This window comes from Protopterus annectens, chromosome 15.part0 (assembly GCF_019279795.1).
Source record: "Protopterus annectens isolate FY-2018-M chromosome 15.part0, PAN1.0, whole genome shotgun sequence".
Classification (NCBI taxonomy): domain Eukaryota; kingdom Metazoa; phylum Chordata; order Ceratodontiformes; family Protopteridae; genus Protopterus; species Protopterus annectens.
Genome location: NC_056749.1, coordinates 45828494 through 45846349, shown reverse-complemented (window position 1 = coordinate 45846349; position 17856 = coordinate 45828494). Strand labels below are relative to the sequence as shown.

The following is a 17856-nucleotide window of genomic DNA, read 5'->3' as shown; positions in this document are numbered from 1 at the left end:
ATTCAAACTAAAGGGGTGGCGAAAGCCACATAACTATGGGCTAGGCTTATAAATGCCCTTGGGCAGATAGCCTAGTATGAACCTATGAACCTATAACAGCCTGTATTATCAAGCACATGTAAATGAAGGACTTACAGCCTGTATCAGCACATGTAAATGAAGGATTAACGACCTGTATAGGTCCATAGGTGTTTACTAGGCTAATGAACACAAGGGCCTTTTTTATGACTAGCCATGCATCCTAAATCCCTGACAAATTCCAGTACCTTTGACAAGTGTAACCAAGAGCTTGGAAGGTGAAACATTTCCAAGAAGAGACGAGGGAGAAGAAGCATTTACAGGCTGCCTTTGTCCATTTGAGACAGAGATGCCAAACCAGACATGAACTTCCTGTTCCCCAGCCAACTGTCCATTGGTTATTATCAGCACATGTAAAAGAAGGCCATCAGTGCATGCTGCTATCTCCTTCTGATGTGATTTGTAGCAAACATCTGAAGCAACTTGAAAATGTATGACTTCTCACTAGAAAAGTAAACTATTTAGAAAGACTTCAAGGACTGTCATTTGCAGTTTGATTATTACAAGCTGCCTCTGTCTACTCTGTAAGGCAATTTCTGATTCAGTTTGATTTGAAAATCTTTGTTTAGAATGTGTCACTGGGAGAGATAACACTAGATCTAGCAACCTAAACATTAACAACAGAGAATGCATGCGAGATGTAGCACACAAAACTTTCCAACAGAACTGAATAAGCTTTCCATGAAAAAACAGCAGTCAATCCTTAGCGCAAAAAATAATCTTGCTAAATAAATTGGAGGTAAGAAATACTAAAATCAGGGAAATGACAATCATAGCGCTCTTGAAGGCCAGCAGGTCGTAAGCTTGACAATCAAACATATAAACCTAAATTATTTCTTGTTCATTTCAGCTGAACTATAAACCAGAGTAATATTAATTTCATATACATATATCTCACAAAGAGGATCCTAGGCCTTAAACATTTGTTGTTTTTAATTTCTCCAAGTTTTTTGTGTTTCTAATACCATGACGGGAATGGACCCCATTCCTAAGTCAAACTACGATTAAAGTTCATGAAATTAGTATTGTTTCACTCTTTGATGTTAGCCAAAAGTGCTCTTTGCAGCACCTGCAATGTGCCCAGGAATGTCTCCTCCTGCAATCCGTATGGTGTTACATGAATTGGTAACGTATCTAAATATGATTGCAAATTCTTTTTTATAAGACCAGTTGCTCCTACTACTATTGGAACTGTCTGGGTGTCTTTCTTCCACATGGCTCTCATTTCTGCCTGCAGATAGACGTGTTTTATGACTTTGTGTGTCTCTCTGTATGCAAGAAACTGTAGTCACTGGGTGTGGCGATTTCAATGATCAATGCTACTTTTGTCTTCTTTTCTTGGATCAATATATCCAGTTTTCTAGCATCTATCTTTTGAACTGTTGGTATTGGGTGATCCCATGTGATATAAGCTTCATTATTTTCTGTGATTCTCTGTGGCTCATGTTTCCAGTATTTTTCAGCCGATTCGATACCATAATGTTTGCACAATCTCGCTACATTATTATGCCTTACTTTATGCCTTTATACAGTCCCTCTGCCATTACAGAGTCGCAACCAGCAATAAGGTGTGTGACTGTTTCCAATTTGGTTCCACAAAACCAACATATTTCTGTTTCTCCCACATGTTCAATGGACTTAATAAACCAGCGTGTACATAGCCTACTATCTTGGGCTGCCAATACTAACCTTTAATTTCTTGATATAAGTTCACCTCTCCTTAGCCATTCATGCGTTTGTTCTTGATCAACATGAGGTTCTTCCAGAAGTTTTCTATACTTGCAACTATATTTATGTTTTTTCCACATTTCTTGCCTTCTCATCTGGTCCTTCACCTTATATTCTTTCTTTTGTTTTTTAGCACATTCAGTTGCTGCCTGGTTTTTATCCACTTCTGGTTTGATTTCCTTTTCTGCTTGATGTCGATATGCTTCTGCTAAATTAAGCAGAGATGTCCTCTTAGATTTATTGTCCTCATGTTTCAAAACTTGGATCTTGTGAGGTCAGTAGATATGTGAGGAGGCCCACGACTGCAGATCTATACATGTAATCAATTTCAAGGAGGCCCATCCCTCCTTCAGAACGGGGAATATATAATCCTGGTATACACTGATTTTTATAAATCATTTGGAGAGCATGAAGCATCCTTCTTGTTTTCTTGTCTAATCTATCCAATACTTTTTGGGGCCAGTCAATCACTCCAAAACTATGTTAGGACAGGAAGAGCAAATTGATTTATAGCTTGGATCTTGTTCCTAGACGTCACTGCTGTTTTCAGGATTAATTTAAGTCTTCTAAAGTACTCCTTACTAAGATTTATTTGCATTTGTTCATGTTTTGTTGCTGATCCTTCATCAATTTCCAAGTATTTATACATTCCCTCTTGCTCAAGTTCTTGTATATCACATTCTTGTCCCAAACTGAGTTTTTTTGTGCTGCAGCTTTCCTGCTTTAAAGGTTGCTTTTGCACATTTATCAAGACCAAATGAGATTCTTATATCATCTGAAAAGTTTTGCCAAACTGCAGCTGTGCTTTCAGTTCCTCATCTGATGAGCTATACAATTCTAAATCATCGACATGAGAAGTCATTAGACTTTGTTGTTTTCTAGAAGCCAAATTATAGCCATGGCCTAAACAGCTTAATGGGTTAATGGCAAGGAAGAATAGCAACGGTGACAGAGAGTCACCCTGGAATATCCCCCTTTGAATTTTTATCCCGGGATAATAATCTGTCCTTTATCATGGCTTAATTGTAAAGTGGTCTGCCACTGTTTCATGGTTACTGTAATGTAGTCTTATCAGTGTAGGGTGCCTCTTATACATTTTAAGCATTCTTTTATCCATGAATGTGGGATACTATCATTTTTTTTTTTGTAGTCAATACATGCCATACTTAGGTTCTTCCCATTCTTACAGTTCTCCACTATAACTTTGTTTAAACATTTGTCCTATATGGACAGACTAAAAAAACTCCAACTATTCTCCATCTCGTATTGCCTACTTAGGTCTCTGCTTGACTTACAAAGCCATGTCCAACCCAGCTCTATTAGAAATGCTACATCTAAAGAAATCCCAATCGCTCTGCACCACATGCTCCAGAGACCTCATTACCACAATCAACAGAACATTCTGGAGGGACAGGTTCATAACACAGAGACTGCCCATGCTATGAAATAGACTTCCCATACATGTCAAGCAGAGCACCTCACTGGCCCTCTTCAAAAGAAATCTTGATGACAGAGGCATTGGGAACTAAGGTCAAGTGGCACAATGCCAGGGAAATCCTACTGACTAGGCTTGTAAAGGCCCCAGGGCCAACAGCCTAGTACACACCTATGAACCTATACGCAGATTACAGTGACATTACACACTGCATGTGTACCTACTACAGTGTCTGCACATTATGCAGATTACAGTGACAGTAAACACTGCATGCATAGCCACTCCAGTGTCTTTATGTAGATTCTGTACTATCCCGAGAAAACCCCTGACCTGAGTGGCATGCTGAACTTCTATAATTCAAATAGACAACTTTAGTCCTCCAACAAAGCCTTAATCGAAACCATCACATGCAAAAACAACTCCGGGGAATCCCTATTTGCCCATGAAATAGCAAAAATATGGAACAATCATCCCCCTGACCTCGGACTACAAAACTCCACACCCTCCTTTAAAAGCCTACATAAAACATACCCCATTCACCAACCATCTATGCACCTTTAATTGATCCCCTGAAGCCTCATCCACTTACTATTTCTACACCCTATCTGTCCTGGACAACACAAACACCATCTAACTATACCTATCCATATGTGAGCAATAAGCTGATATGATGGACAGAATGAAGATTTGTATATTGTGTGTGCAAGAGACCAGATGGAAGGGGAGTAAGGCTAGGTGTATTGGAGGTGGGTTCAAACTGTTTTATCATGGTGTGGATGGAAGGAGAAATGGCGTAGGAGTTATCCTGAAGGAACAGTATGCTAAGAGTGTTTTGGAGGTGAAAACAGTGTCGGATAGAGTGATGTTTATGAAGCTGGAAATTGATGGTGTAATGATGAATGTTGTTAGTGCATATGCTCCACAAGTTGGCTGTGCATTGGATGAGAAAGAAAAATTTTGGAGTGAGTTGGATGAAGTGGTGATGACTGTACCCAAGGGTGAGAGTGTGGTGATTGGAACAGATTTCAATGGGCATGTTGGTGAAGGGAACAGAGGGGATGAGGAAGTGATGGGTAGGTATGGTGTTAAACATAGGAATGTAGAAGGTCAGATGGTAGTGGATTTTGCGAAAAGGATGGACATGGCTGTGATGAACATGTATTTTAACAAGAGGGAAGAGCATAGGGTGACATACAAGAGTGGAGGGAGATGCACACAGGTGGATTATATCTTATGTAGGAGGGCCAGTTTGAAGGAGACTGGAGACTGTAAAGTGGTGGCAGGGGAAAGTGTAGTTAGGCAGCATAGGATAGTGGTTTGTAGGATGACGTTGGTGATCAAAAAGAGGAGAAGGAGTGTGAGGGCAGCACCAAGGACCAAATGGTGGAAATTGAAAAAGGGTAACTGTGAGGTGGAGTTCAGGGATGAGTTAAGACAGGCACTGGGTGGCAGTGAAGAGTTACCAAACTGCTGGGTAACTACAGCAGAGCTAGTAAGGGAGACGGCTAGAAAGGTGCTTCTTATGACATCTGGACAGAGGAAGGACGACAAGGAGACATGGTGGTGGAATGAGGAAGTACAGGAGAGTATACAGAGAAAGAGGTTGGCAAAGAAGAAGTGGGATTGTCAGAGAGATGAAGAAAGTAGACAGGAGTACAAGGAGATGAGGTGCATGGCAAGGACAGAGGTGGCGAAGGCTAAGGATAAGGCAAATGAAGAGTTGTATGAAAGGTTGGACACTAAGGAGGGAGAAAAGGACCTGTATCGATTAACTAGACAGACGGACCGAGCTAGGAAAGATGTGCAGCAGGTAAAGGTGATTAAGGATAATGAGGGAAACATACAAGCAAGGAGAGTGTGTTGAGGTGATGGAAAGAGTACTTTGAGGGGTTGATGAATGAAGAGAATGAGAGGGAGAGAAGGTTGGATGATGTGAGCATAGTGACTCATGAAGTACAATGGATTAGCAAGGAGGAAGTAAGGATAGCTATGAAGAGGATGAAGAATGGAAAGGCTGTTGGTCCAGATGACATACCTGTGGAAGCATGGAGGTGTTTAGGTGAAATGGCAGTGGAGCATTTAACCAGATTGTTTAATGAAGTCTTGGAAAGTGAGAGGATGCCTGAGGAATGGAGAAAAAGTGTTTTGGTACCGATGTTTAAGAATAAGGGTGATGTGCACAGCTGTAGTAACTACAGAGGGATTAAACTGTTCAGGCACAGCATGAAGTTATGGGAAAGATTAGTGGAAGCTAGGTTAAGAAGGGACGTGATGATTAGTGATCAGCAGTATGGTTTCATGCCGGGAAAGAGCACTACAGATGCGATGTTTGCTCTGAGAGTGTTGATGGAAAAGTACAGAGAAGGTCAGAAGGAGTTGCATTGTGTTTTTGTAGACTTAGAGAAAGCATATGACAGGGTGCCTAGAGAGGAGCTGTGGTATTGTATGAGGAAGTCGGGAGTGTCAGAGAAGTATGTAAGAGTGGTACAGGATATGTACGAGGGTAGTGTGACAGCGGTGACGTCTGCGGCGGGAGGGATGGATAGATTTAAGGTGGAGGTGGGGTTACATCAAGGATCAGCTCTGAGCCCTTTCTTATTTGCAATGGTGATGGACAGGTTGACAGACGAGATCAGACAGGAGTCCCTGTGGACTATGATGTTTGCAGATGACATTGTGATCTGTAGTGAGAGTAGGGAAGAGGTGGAGGAGACCCTGGAGAGATGGAGATATGCTCTAGAGAGAAGAGGAATGAAGGTTAGCAGGACTAAGACAGAATATATGTGTGTGAATGAGGAGGAGGATAGAGGAATGGTGAGGATGCAAGGAGAAGGTGGAGGAGTTTAAATACTTGGGATCAATAGTTCAGAGTAATGGTGAGTGTGGAAGAGAGGTGAAGGAGAGAGTACAGGCAGGATGGAGTGGGTGGAGAAGAGTGTCAGGAGTGATTTGTGGCAGACGAGTACCAGTAAGAGTGAAAGGGAAGGTCTACAAGAGGGTAGTGAGACCAGCTATGTTATATGGGTTGGAGACAGTGGCAATGACAAAAAGGCAGGAGTTTGAGCTGAATGTGGCAGAGTTGAAGATGTTAAGATTTGCACTGGGTGTGACGAGGGTGGACAGGATTAGGAATAAGTATATTAGAGGGTCAGCCCAGGTTGGAAGGTTTGGAGAAAAAGCCAGAGAGGCAAGATTAAGTTGGTATGGACATGTGCTGAGGAGGGATGCTGAGTACATTGTGAAAAAGATGCTAAGGATGAAGCTACCAGGTAACAGGAAAAGAGGAAGGCCAAAGACAAGGTTTACGGATGTGGTGAGAGAGGACATGCAGGTGGCTATTGTGACAGAGCAAGATGCAGAGGACAGGAAGAAATGGAAACAGATGATCCGCTGTGGCGACCCCTAACGGGAACAGCCGAAAAAAGATGATGATGATATACATATGTGTGTGTGTGTGTGTGTGTATATATATATATATATATATATATATATATATATATATATGTATGTGTGTGTGTATATATAGATTTTATATATGTACATGGGTCCTTGTCAGAACGTCGAAAGTACAGTTAATCGAACTGCACTTTGACGAACTGACTTTAGCGAAAGTGCATAACATCGAATATGCACTTTCACAAAAACAAAGTAAAAATCGAAAAAACATGCAATTTGCATGTTTTGTTAGTTGTACATTAACATATTCTGTCTATGTACAACTAACAAATCTTTTGTGGAGATCGCGGTACAGTGGGGATAAGGGAATATTCCCTTTTCCCCACTATAGTGTGATCTCGGAGTTAGAATATTAAAGTGGGGGGCTTGCCCACCTGCATAGTATGTTTACATTTTTGTGTGTCTATTTTTTACTTTTTTTTGTTTACTTTAGCGAAAGTGCATGTTTGATGTTATGCACTTTCGCTAAAGTGGGTTCGTGAAAGTGCAGTTTGATGAACTGCACTTTCGATGTTTTAACATAGACCCATGTATATATATATATATATATATTTATACATATATATGTAGCCTGTGTATGTATCTGTGTGTATACATACATATGTATGTATACTCTTGCATGTATATTTGCTTGACTGTATATATGGAAAACTTAAACATTTATATACTCTTATTCAGCTGTGAAAGATCTTGCAATGCTCTACCAGGTTCTTATCTACTCTCATTGTATATTCTGTACACTTGTATTTTTAACCAAAAGAGGGAATATCCTCTTATTGTATACTAACAGCTGTAAAGTCTACCATCTGTATGCTACTACTCTGTAATGACTCTTGTAAATGTTTCTTCTCTCTGTAAACGTATGGAGTTTTTCTCCCCAGGACTCCACTGAAAATGGACATTTGTTGTCCAGTCGAACTATCCTGGTAAACAAATGTTAAATACATAAATATAAATAAATAATAAATATGCAGGTTACAGTGACAGTATATACATATGCAGAATACAGTGACAGTATATGTTTTAACCTTGTGTGTGGAGTCTGCATGTCCTTCCTGTGTTCGAGTGGGTTTCTTCTGGGTGCACTGATTTTCTCCCATATTCCAAAAATATTAGTCTGGAACATTTCTCCCCGGACCTCCGCTGAAAATGGGCTCTATCCCAGTCAGACTTTCCCGGTAAACAAATGTTAAAATAAAAAAAATGTCTGAAAATATTTTGTTCAGCCGATCTCTGGGTTTGTTGTATGGACAACAAAAGGAATAAGAAGTACCATATGAATGCAAAGATATGCTGCTTACAATCCTCACAAATCAGCAGCCTAGTAAGTACCAATGAACCTAGAAAATACAAAGTATATTGTACTCTCCCTCTGTACTACATTTCCGGGCTGCACCCCTTTTGAGAACGCAAATGACGTGCTCTGTTTACCGTGAATGTGGGTTTTATCAAAAGGTCTCATCTTTTCTAAAGCTTGGTGAGGTACCAGGTCTTGTACGAGCATGTATAAACAGGAAAGGCCAGCCTAGGATTTACCCAGGAACACACACTACACACAGTTCAAGCCAAGTCCAAGTCACGACTTCCTAGGATACTAGCATTATTCTGTTCAACTGTCAAGGCGTGTATGCACTACTTGGGAAACCACACAGTGTCATGTCAATACTTACGAAGACTTATAACTCGCAGTGTTCCATCTAGCATCCGCTTGTGATGAATATACCGAATGCTGTGTCAACCAGTTTTCTAGCAATTTGTTCAGGCTTTCAAAAATACCACACTGAAGAAAAACATAACAAAAACAATGGCTAATTAAGTAGTTATGCATACATAACCTAAGACTTCTAAAATAAAACACACTGACATTAAAGAGTTATAGTCACAAAACAGCACATCTGAATACTGATGCAGATAATGGCATACTTAGACAATCAGATGCAAGTTATTCTTTTAGAACGTAAATTTTCCAGATCTGCTAATGATGGGATTAGCATACAAGTATGACATGACAATTCATTCTGACATCCACTAAAAACTCTAATCATATTTTTATTTAAGCACAAAATAAAGCTGCTCTGCTGCTCAGGCCTTCTTCAGTTTTAGGCACTTTTCCCATATTTAGATGGCTAAGAGAAATATGTAATTCATCAGATTACTGACTCCCTCTCTCTCCAACATTGCAGCCCAAATAGTAGTGACTAACTTCATTCAGAATTAAAATATGTGCCTTTGCTATGAACTACAGGACAATGGATAAGAAACGGTGGCAGCAAATACAAGTACTGAGAAATAATAAACAAACAATGTTATGTGGTGCACTAGGTCTCATTTTCCCCGGTTCTTTAATTTATTCAGTACACACCCTACCATTTAATCTCCTCTACAAGTAAGGATTATAAAGACAAAACAGACGGCTCTCTTCACATTTTGGAGAAGTGGTGACACTGCCATCACAGCAGTCCCAAATCCAAACATCTACAGCAAGGATAAAGCATCACATACTATCAACTAAAGGGGGGGACATGCCACCTAGAACCAGAATCCCATGATCACATAACCCGCATTTAGTCGTGCACCTGTATCCCAGTATCACATAACCTTTGTTCAGTATACAGTCACGAACATGTATCCCAGTATCACATAATAACAAGTTATGTGCAACCATAACGTTCCATGTTAGTTGTCTTCTCTCGCCTTCTTTCTTGCTGGACAGGTTCGGAGCCGATCCTCGGCTCCGACTCGGCACTTGCTAAGCTCGAGAGCTAATTTTACCAGCTCGAGGTAACCCTATATCCCATGATGTAAGGCGTGACTACCCAGATCTCATTTGGTAGCTATAGAAATATGCCCATTATCTTCTTCCAAAGAAGGAGAAGAAAGTAACCGAATGTGTAAACACAACACAGGGGAACTAGTAAAACTAGTGACCACTCACAACTGCAGTCCATAGGAAGAATAAACTCGTCCCCAGAGAAGAGTACAACTTCAAGGTCTGTCCAGGCTAGGGGGAAAGGAGGGAGGGACGCAAGAAAGAAGGTGAGAGAAGACAACTAACATGGAACGTTATGGTAGGTACATAACTTCTTAATGTTAAGTTGTCAAACTCGCCTTCATTCTTGCTGGATGGGACCGCATCCCTAGCACCTCTATCCTGGGTGGCTCAATGGAACAGACTCTTGAGAACTGTGGAACCAAACCTAGCTTTGTCTCTGGAGGCCAGGTCCAATTTGTAATGTGAGACAAAGGTATGAGGCATGGCCCAAGTGGCTGCTGCACAAATGGTGTCAATAGGTAGCCTAGCCTGAAAGGCTGTAGATGTGGCTAGGCCTCTAGTAGAATGTGTCTTAGGTTTAGAGGGCAATTCTTTGCCCCTAAGGAGATAAACATGGGAAATAGTGGAAGAGAGCCATTTCGATAAGGTCACCTTGGAGACCTTTTCTGTTTTCTGCATAAGAAAGAAAAAGCTGATCAGATTTTCTGAATTGTTTAGTTCTATCCAAGTAGTATCTGAGCTGGCGATGAACATCCAAATAATGCAGTTTCTGTTCCGCTCTGTCCGAATAATTCGGGAAAAATACTGGAAGATCAATAGACTGGTTAAGATTCGTCTGGGAAGCCACCTTGGGCAAAAAGGATGGATTTGTTCTTAGAGATACTCTATCCTTGTGGAAAACCAAGTAGGGAGGTCGAACACAGAGAGCATGAAGTGCAGACACTCTCCTAGCTGAAGTAATAGCCACCAGAAAAATTGTCTTCCAAGAGAGAAATTTTAAAGAGCATGTAGCAGCCGATTCGAAGGGGGGAAGAATTAGGGATGTCAGCACTAAATTCAGGTCCCATTGCGGAGGAGGATCTTTAATTGGGGGCTTTAGTAGAAAGATACCCCTGAGAAAGGCTTTACAAAGCTTGTGAGACATTATGTTCTGGTCCGCTAAGCCAACATGAAAATTTGAGATTGCTGCCAGCTGGACTTTGACTGTCGAAGAAGAAGAACCCGACTGAAAAATCTCAGCTAAAGTCCAAAACTGACTGAACTGGGGCAGTAAAGGGGTCTATGTCCCTGGACTTTGCCCAGAAGGAAAAACGCTGCCACTTACTAGCATAAATCTTTCTGGTAGAGGACTTTAGAGAAGCTACTATGATATCCCGCACAGGATTAGAAATCACAGGAAGCCTGGCTAATGAAGGAAGTGGAGCAACCAAGCGGTGAGGTTGAGAGAGCGAATGGCCTGGTGCAGATGACCCGACTGGTGGGTCAAAAGATCTGGAACTGGGTCCAGACACCAAGGCTGTACCAATAGATGGCGATGAAGGAATGGGAACCAGATTTGTCGAGGCCAGTAAGGGGCAATGAGAATCAACTTGGCTCTCAAAATGGTAGCTTTCTGAATGACTTGAGGTATCAAGAGGAATGGAGGAAAAGCATAAAGAAGTCCCCAGGGCCAAACCTGGGTTAGAGCGTCTCTGGGGGGTTGGCCTGGGAGTGGAAAGAGGGAGAAGAAGTCTGGGCATTTGCTGTTTTGGGGTGTAGCAAAAAGGTCGCAGCAAGGGAAGCCCCACTTCTGAAAAATCTCCTCCACTACTGATTGTTTGAGAGACCACTCGTGAGGCATGAGAATAGCTCTGCTCAATCTGTCCGCAATGAAGTTGGATTTCCCGGGGATGTGAGTTGCTATCAGAAACCGATGACAGGAGATTGCCCACTGCCAAAGTCTGAGAGCTTCTCGACACAGTGGATAGGACTTGGTCCCGCCCTGTTTGTTGATGTACCATACTACGGACATGTTGTCCGTCTGAATTGCAATAGTTCCTAAAGGAAGAAAGTCGTTGAGGGCTTGCAACGTTAAAAGCACTGCTCTCATCTCTAGGACATTTATGTGCAGATGGTATTCGAAGGGTTGCCAAGTGCCATGGACCATGCTGCCCTGATAATGCCCCCCCCCCCCACCCGATCAGGGAGGCATCCGATGTGACTGTGGCAACCGGGGCCGGGGGAACAAACGGTCTGCCCTGGAGGACTTGAGGGGAAGAAATCCACCAGGTCAGGTGACTCTTGCAAGATTGTGTCATGATGATCTCATGGTGCATGGGAAGCTGCTGGAAGGACCACTGGGTGAATAACATCCATTGCAGTAGCCGCATATGGAAGCGAGCCAAAGGAAGGAGTACGATGGCAGCCGCCATAAGTCCTAGCACCTTCAGGACAAACCTGGCCCTGATCTTTTTGCTGAGTAGGATGATCTGAACAGATTTTTGGATGTCCAGAAGTCTTTGATCTGTGAGTCTTGCTGACATCCCAATGGTGTCTAGTTCTGCGCCTATAAAGGTAACAGACTGGCAAGGTAACAAGGAGGACTTTTCGAAGTTTATGGAAATTCCTAACTGGCTGCACATATGAAGAGTGTAGTCCCTGGCCTGGAGAAGTTGATGCCTGGTGGTGGCCGTGAGGAGCCAATCGTCTAGATACGGAAACACCTGGAATCCTTGATGTCTCAGGTGAGCCATGACCGCTGCCATGCATTTGGTGAACACTCTGGGGGCTGTAGTGAGACCAAAGGGCAGGGATCTGAATTGAAAATGACTGGTCCCCAGCCGAAAGCGGAGAAACCTTCTGGAGCGCCTGTGAATTTTTATGTGATAGTACGCATCCTGAAGGTCTACCGAGCACATCCAGTTGTCCTTGCCCAAAAAGGGTACAATGGACTGAAGCGTGACCATCCGGAATCTTGCCTTCTTGACAAACTTGTTTAGTCTGCTGAGGTCTAGAATTTGTCTCCAATCTCCCATTTTTTTGGGGACCAAAAAGAATCTTGAGTAGATCCCGGATCCTATTTGGTCTGCTGGAACTGGCTGAATGGCTCTTTTTGCTAGAAGTTTTGATACCTCCAGCTTTGAGAACTCCCTTAGACCGGATGCAACATCTGGGAGGGATACCTTCTGAGGAACAGGATAGTTTTCGAAGGGAATCTTGTAACCCTCGGATATGATCGACTGTACCCAAATGTCTTGAGAAAGGGAAAGCCAGGCTGTTGGGTACAGCGACAATCTTCCCCCGACTGCCTCGAAGGGTGGACAGTCGGGCAACACCTCAGGGATGCTGGAAGGGTTTGTCAGGGAGAGGCTCTCTGCTACCCTGATTCTGCGGACCCCCTCTGCCCCTAGGGCGGCGTCTATTGTTATTACCCCCTCTGCCTCTGGGGGTAAACTGACCACGTGCGTCCGGCGTGACTCCCTGAGATTTACGGAACCACATCTTCCCTCCCTTCTGACCTTTAGGATAAGGTCTTGAAGGGGTGGAGAAACGGACTCCTACGGCAGAAAGAGTCTTGCTGTCCTGCTTGCATCTGGTCAATGTTTCCTTCACCTGAGGTCCAAACAAAACCGAACCGTCGAAGGGAGTATTTGTGAAGGACGCCTTAAAGGGATCTGTGAAGTTGCAAAGCCACATCCAGGACTGACGCCTAAGGGCCACTCCTGTGCCTGCAGCTCTACTCGCTCCATCGGCCGCATAAGAAATGAGCCGCATGGAGGTGTTTGTTAAGGAATTTAGGATTCCCAGCTGCGAGGTAATTTTTTCTTGAGCCCCGGCAGCTGACTGATCCTGTACTACCTCACCTAGTTCCTTGAGAATATCTCTCTGAAGCCGAGTAAAGTGACAGAGATAATTCAGCGAGCGCATAGTGAAGGTCGCTGAGGAAAAAATCCGCTTACTGTACCTATCCATGGTCCTAGACTCCTTGTTAGGAGGATGGACAGGTACAGAAGGATCGGCAAGTTCCTTCTTCGTGGCAGCTGCCACCACCATGGCATCAACAGGGACACCCTTGGTGAGAAACTGCTTGTCTACAGGGGCCGTGATAAATTTAGATGGCCTCCTAGGGACTGGTTCCACAGAATCCGGGGCCGCCCACGCCTTTCGAGCCACCACTTCCATGAGAGGGTAGAAAGGCGGAGACACCCAGGAGGTGGAAGGTCGAGATCCAAAAGCCGCCAGGTATACTGACTCATCCTCGGAGGGGTTAATGGAAGGCCAGTTCCCCCTCTGTTTAAGGAGTTCCAAGATGTCTGAAAAGGAGACATCCTCAGAGGGGGACCTTGGGGATCCCTCCGACTCATCTAAGTCAGTATCAGATGTTGTAGACTCAGGGGAGTCTATGTGCTTCCTCTCGCACGTCCTCTTACGTGGGGGTTCCCCCGAAGGATCAGAAGAAACCTCGGAAGAGGAAGTTCTTCCCAGTGGGGAAACCTGGGGTGATGGATCTCTGGGTCCGGGAGCAAGAGAGTGGGAAGAGATATCAGCAGGCACTGAGGAGGGGGGAGCTAATGGAACCGATTGTTGACTCAGCTGAGGGGCTAGAACACTCCTCATCACCTCAAAGGCTCCGCTTCCAGGGAGGCCAGAGAGCTCCCGCTCCGAAGAAACAGGAACTCCCAGCCCCGCCGAAAGAGAAGGCTCCGAGGCCGATGTCGGTGCCGAACTCACCAACGCCGAAGCTCCAAGAGGGAGAACGGAGCCGGACAAGGGTCCGATGCCACTCGGCCCCTCGGAGCAGACGTGGGAGTCACAACGACCGGATCCCTCCATGGAAGGTGTCATGGAGGAGATCAGTCTCAAAGACGAAGGAGCCGAAAGGGGTGGCATCGGCTCCGACGCACCAACAGTCAAGGTTTCGAGAAGCTCCGGCTCCGAACTCTGGAGGAGAGTCGAAGGAGGAAATTCAGGGGGATGAGTGATAGCGGTCGTCTGCTGAGATGGGCTATGGAGCATCTGGGCCAGTGCCTGTGATTTCAGCAATCTGCTTACCACTCTCTCCAAGTCGTGGTCAGAGAGCCTGGAAGACCTAGAAGATCGGCTCCAGGGAAGGAGACCGAGATCTCTTCCTAGTCGGAGCCGAAGACCCCTCGGTTCCAGTCAGAGCCGATAACTTATCGGCTCCAGTCTGGGACATGGAAATGTCGGCTCCAGCCAGAGCCGACATCGACTTCGATGCAGGTGTATCGGAGCCGGCCGGCACCGATACCACCGCCTCTAAGAAAGAAAGATCGGCTCCGGCCGGAGCCGACCTAGACTCCAAAGGAGTCGGAGCCACAGCCGAAGGCTTCGAACTCAAAGCCTGGGGTTTAGGTGGCTTAGAGGGCTTCCCCGACCCGGTCTTGGTCGGGGAGCTCTCCAGCTTCAATAAGCCTCATAGGATTAATTTATTCCTGCAGGCCTCTGTGGATAAAAGAATGACAAATGGCACAGGAGTCCTGCAGGTGTAGAGGTCCCAGGCAGTACACGCAAGAAGTGTGACCGTCTGTCAGAGACATCTTCTGACAGCACGAGTCACACTTCTTGAAGCCTGAGACCTTCGATTCTTTGGACATAATTATGCCCATTGCACAAACACACACACACAAAGTTCACCCACACAGTTAACTTAAGAAGAAGGGGGGGGAACTAAGTACAACACTCAAACACCCTGACAGGAATTAAGGAAAGGGAGGCTTAAGGCCTGAAGTTGAAAATAACTAAACCTATTAGGTTGAGGGAGTATAGGGTTAAGGAGATAGCTATAGAAAGACTAACTCTAATACTGAGAATAAAAAAGGCTGGAAAAAAGGGAAGATTTTTAACTGTAGAAAGTTAAATCACAAAAAACACTACCTGAGCTGGTAAAAGAAGACCTCTTCGCGAAGCGGCAAACGAGATCTGGGTAGTCACGCCTTGCATCATGGGATATAGGGTTGCCTCGAGCTGGTAAAATTAGCTCTCGAGCTTAGCAAGTGCCGAGTCGGAGCCGAGGATCGGCTCCGAACCCATCCAGCAAGAATGAAGGCGAGTTTGACAACTTAACATCCTTCATTCAGTCAACACTCGTGAACCTGTATCCCAGTATCAGGTAACCTTCATTCATTCATGAACTTGCACCTCAGTTTCACATATCCTTCATTCAGTCAACAGTCGTGAACCTGTATCCCAGTATCATGTAACCTTCACTCAGTCATGAACTTGCACCTCAGTTTCACATATCCTTCATTCAGTCAACAGTCGTGAACCTGTACCCAGTATCATGTAACCTTCATTCAGTCATGAAGTTGTACCTCAGTTTCACATATCCTTCATTCAGTCAACAGTCGTGAACCTGTACCCAGTATCATGTAACCTTCATTCAGTCATGAAGTTGTACCTCAGTTTCACATATCCTTCATTCAGTCAACAGTCGTGAACCTGTACCCAGTATCATGTAACCTTCACTCAGTCATGAAGTTGCACCTCAGTTTCACATATCCTTCATTCAGTCAACAGTCGTGAACCTGTACCCAGTATCATGTAACCTTCATTCAGTCATGAAGTTGTACCTCAGTTTCACATATCCTTCATTCAGTCAACAGTCGTGAACCTGTACCCAGTATCATGTAACCTTCATTCAGTCATGAAGTTGTACCTCAGTTTCACATATCCTTCATTCAGTCAACAGTCGTGAACCTGTACCCAGTATCATGTAACCTTCATTCAGTCATGAAGTTGTACCTCAGTTTCACATATCCTTCATTCAGTCAACAGTCGTGAACCTGTACCCAGTATCATGTAACCTTCATTCAGTCATGAAGTTGTACCTCAGTTTCACATATCCTTCATTCAGTCAACAGTCGTGAACCTGTACCCAGTATCATGTAACCTTCATTCAGTCATGAAGTTGTACCTCAGTTTCACATATCCTTCATTCAGTCAACAGTCGTGAACCTGTACCCAGTATCATGTAACCTTCATTCAGTCATGAAGTTGTACCTCAGTTTCACATATCCTTCATTCAGTCAACAGTCGTGAACCTGTACCCAGTATCATGTAACCTTCATTCAGTCATGAAGTTGCACCTCAGTTTCACATATCCTTCATTCAGTCAACAGTCGTGAACCTGTACCCAGTATCATGTAACCTTCATTCAGTCATGAAGTTGCACCTCAGTTTCACATATCCTTCATTCAGTCAACAGTCGTGAACCTGTACCCAGTATCATGTAACCTTCATTCAGTCATGAAGTTGTACCTCAGTTTCACATATCCTTCATTCAGTCAACAGTCGTGAACCTGTACCCAGTATCATGTAACCTTCATTCAGTCATGAAGTTGCACCTCAGTTTCACATATCCTTCATTCAGTCAACAGTCGTGAACCTGTACCCAGTATCATGTAACCTTCATTCAGTCATGAAGTTGTACCTCAGTTTCACATATCCTTCATTCAGTCAACAGTCGTGAACCTGTACCCAGTATCATGTAACCTTCATTCAGTCATGAAGTTGTACCTCAGTTTCACATATCCTTCATTCAGTCAACAGTCGTGAACCTGTACCCAGTATCATGTAACCTTCATTCAGTCATGAAGTTGCACCTCAGTTTCACATATCCTTCATTCAGTCAACAGTCGTGAACCTGTACCCAGTATCATGTAACCTTCATTCAGTCATGAAGTTGCACCTCAGTTTCACATATCCTTCATTCAGTCAACAGTCGTGAACCTGTACCCAGTATCATGTAACCTTCATTCAGTCAACAGTCGTGAACACATAGGAAAGTATGACAGACCAAAACTTATATTTACATCTTCCAGGACGGCCAGATCAAAGTACGAACACATTCTTTCTGTACATGGTCTAAGATTCAGTATTTATGCTTAAGAATACTAAAGATACACAATAAGAAAGTATTAAAATGTTCAAACTAAAAACCAAACACTAGTGCAAACCAGTTTTCCCATTCCATTGCAAAAAAAGTTTAAAACTGGACACCGAAACTAGTCAATTAATGTGAAAATACAAAAAAAGGAGCTGCATGGAAACCTTAAACTGCAATATACGTTCAACGGCGTAACATTAAATCCAAAATGAAGGAGGCATCCCAGTAACAAAATTAAATCCAAAATGGAGGAGTCATCCCACTAACAAATCCGTAAAGCATTCAGCTAGTGTTACCTACTGTCAAACTGTGGGCCCAGTTGGATTCATCATTTTTTTTAACCTAAGTTACATTACTCTGACTGTTCCTTAGGTCATCTCATTTTCAAGATGAAGTGATGAAGGATCAGACAAAAAAATTAAAATATGTGTGCATGTGTGTATGCATGTGTATGTGCATATACATCTATAAATATATATATATCGATATGAATTCCCCTTA

The 17856-nt window shown here is 43.6% G+C and overlaps 1 protein-coding gene across 1 annotated transcript in view; it reads right to left on the bottom strand.

Moving 5' to 3' along the window:
* The window catches only part of CENPI (centromere protein I), a 2543587-nt gene that overhangs the window by 632691 nt on the left and 1893040 nt on the right, over positions 1-17856 (bottom strand). The window contains exon 14 of the mRNA XM_044057225.1: positions 8368-8477. Within this exon, the coding sequence (XP_043913160.1) occupies positions 8368-8477 (110 nt within the window). The remainder of the gene's footprint in view (positions 1-8367; positions 8478-17856) is intronic.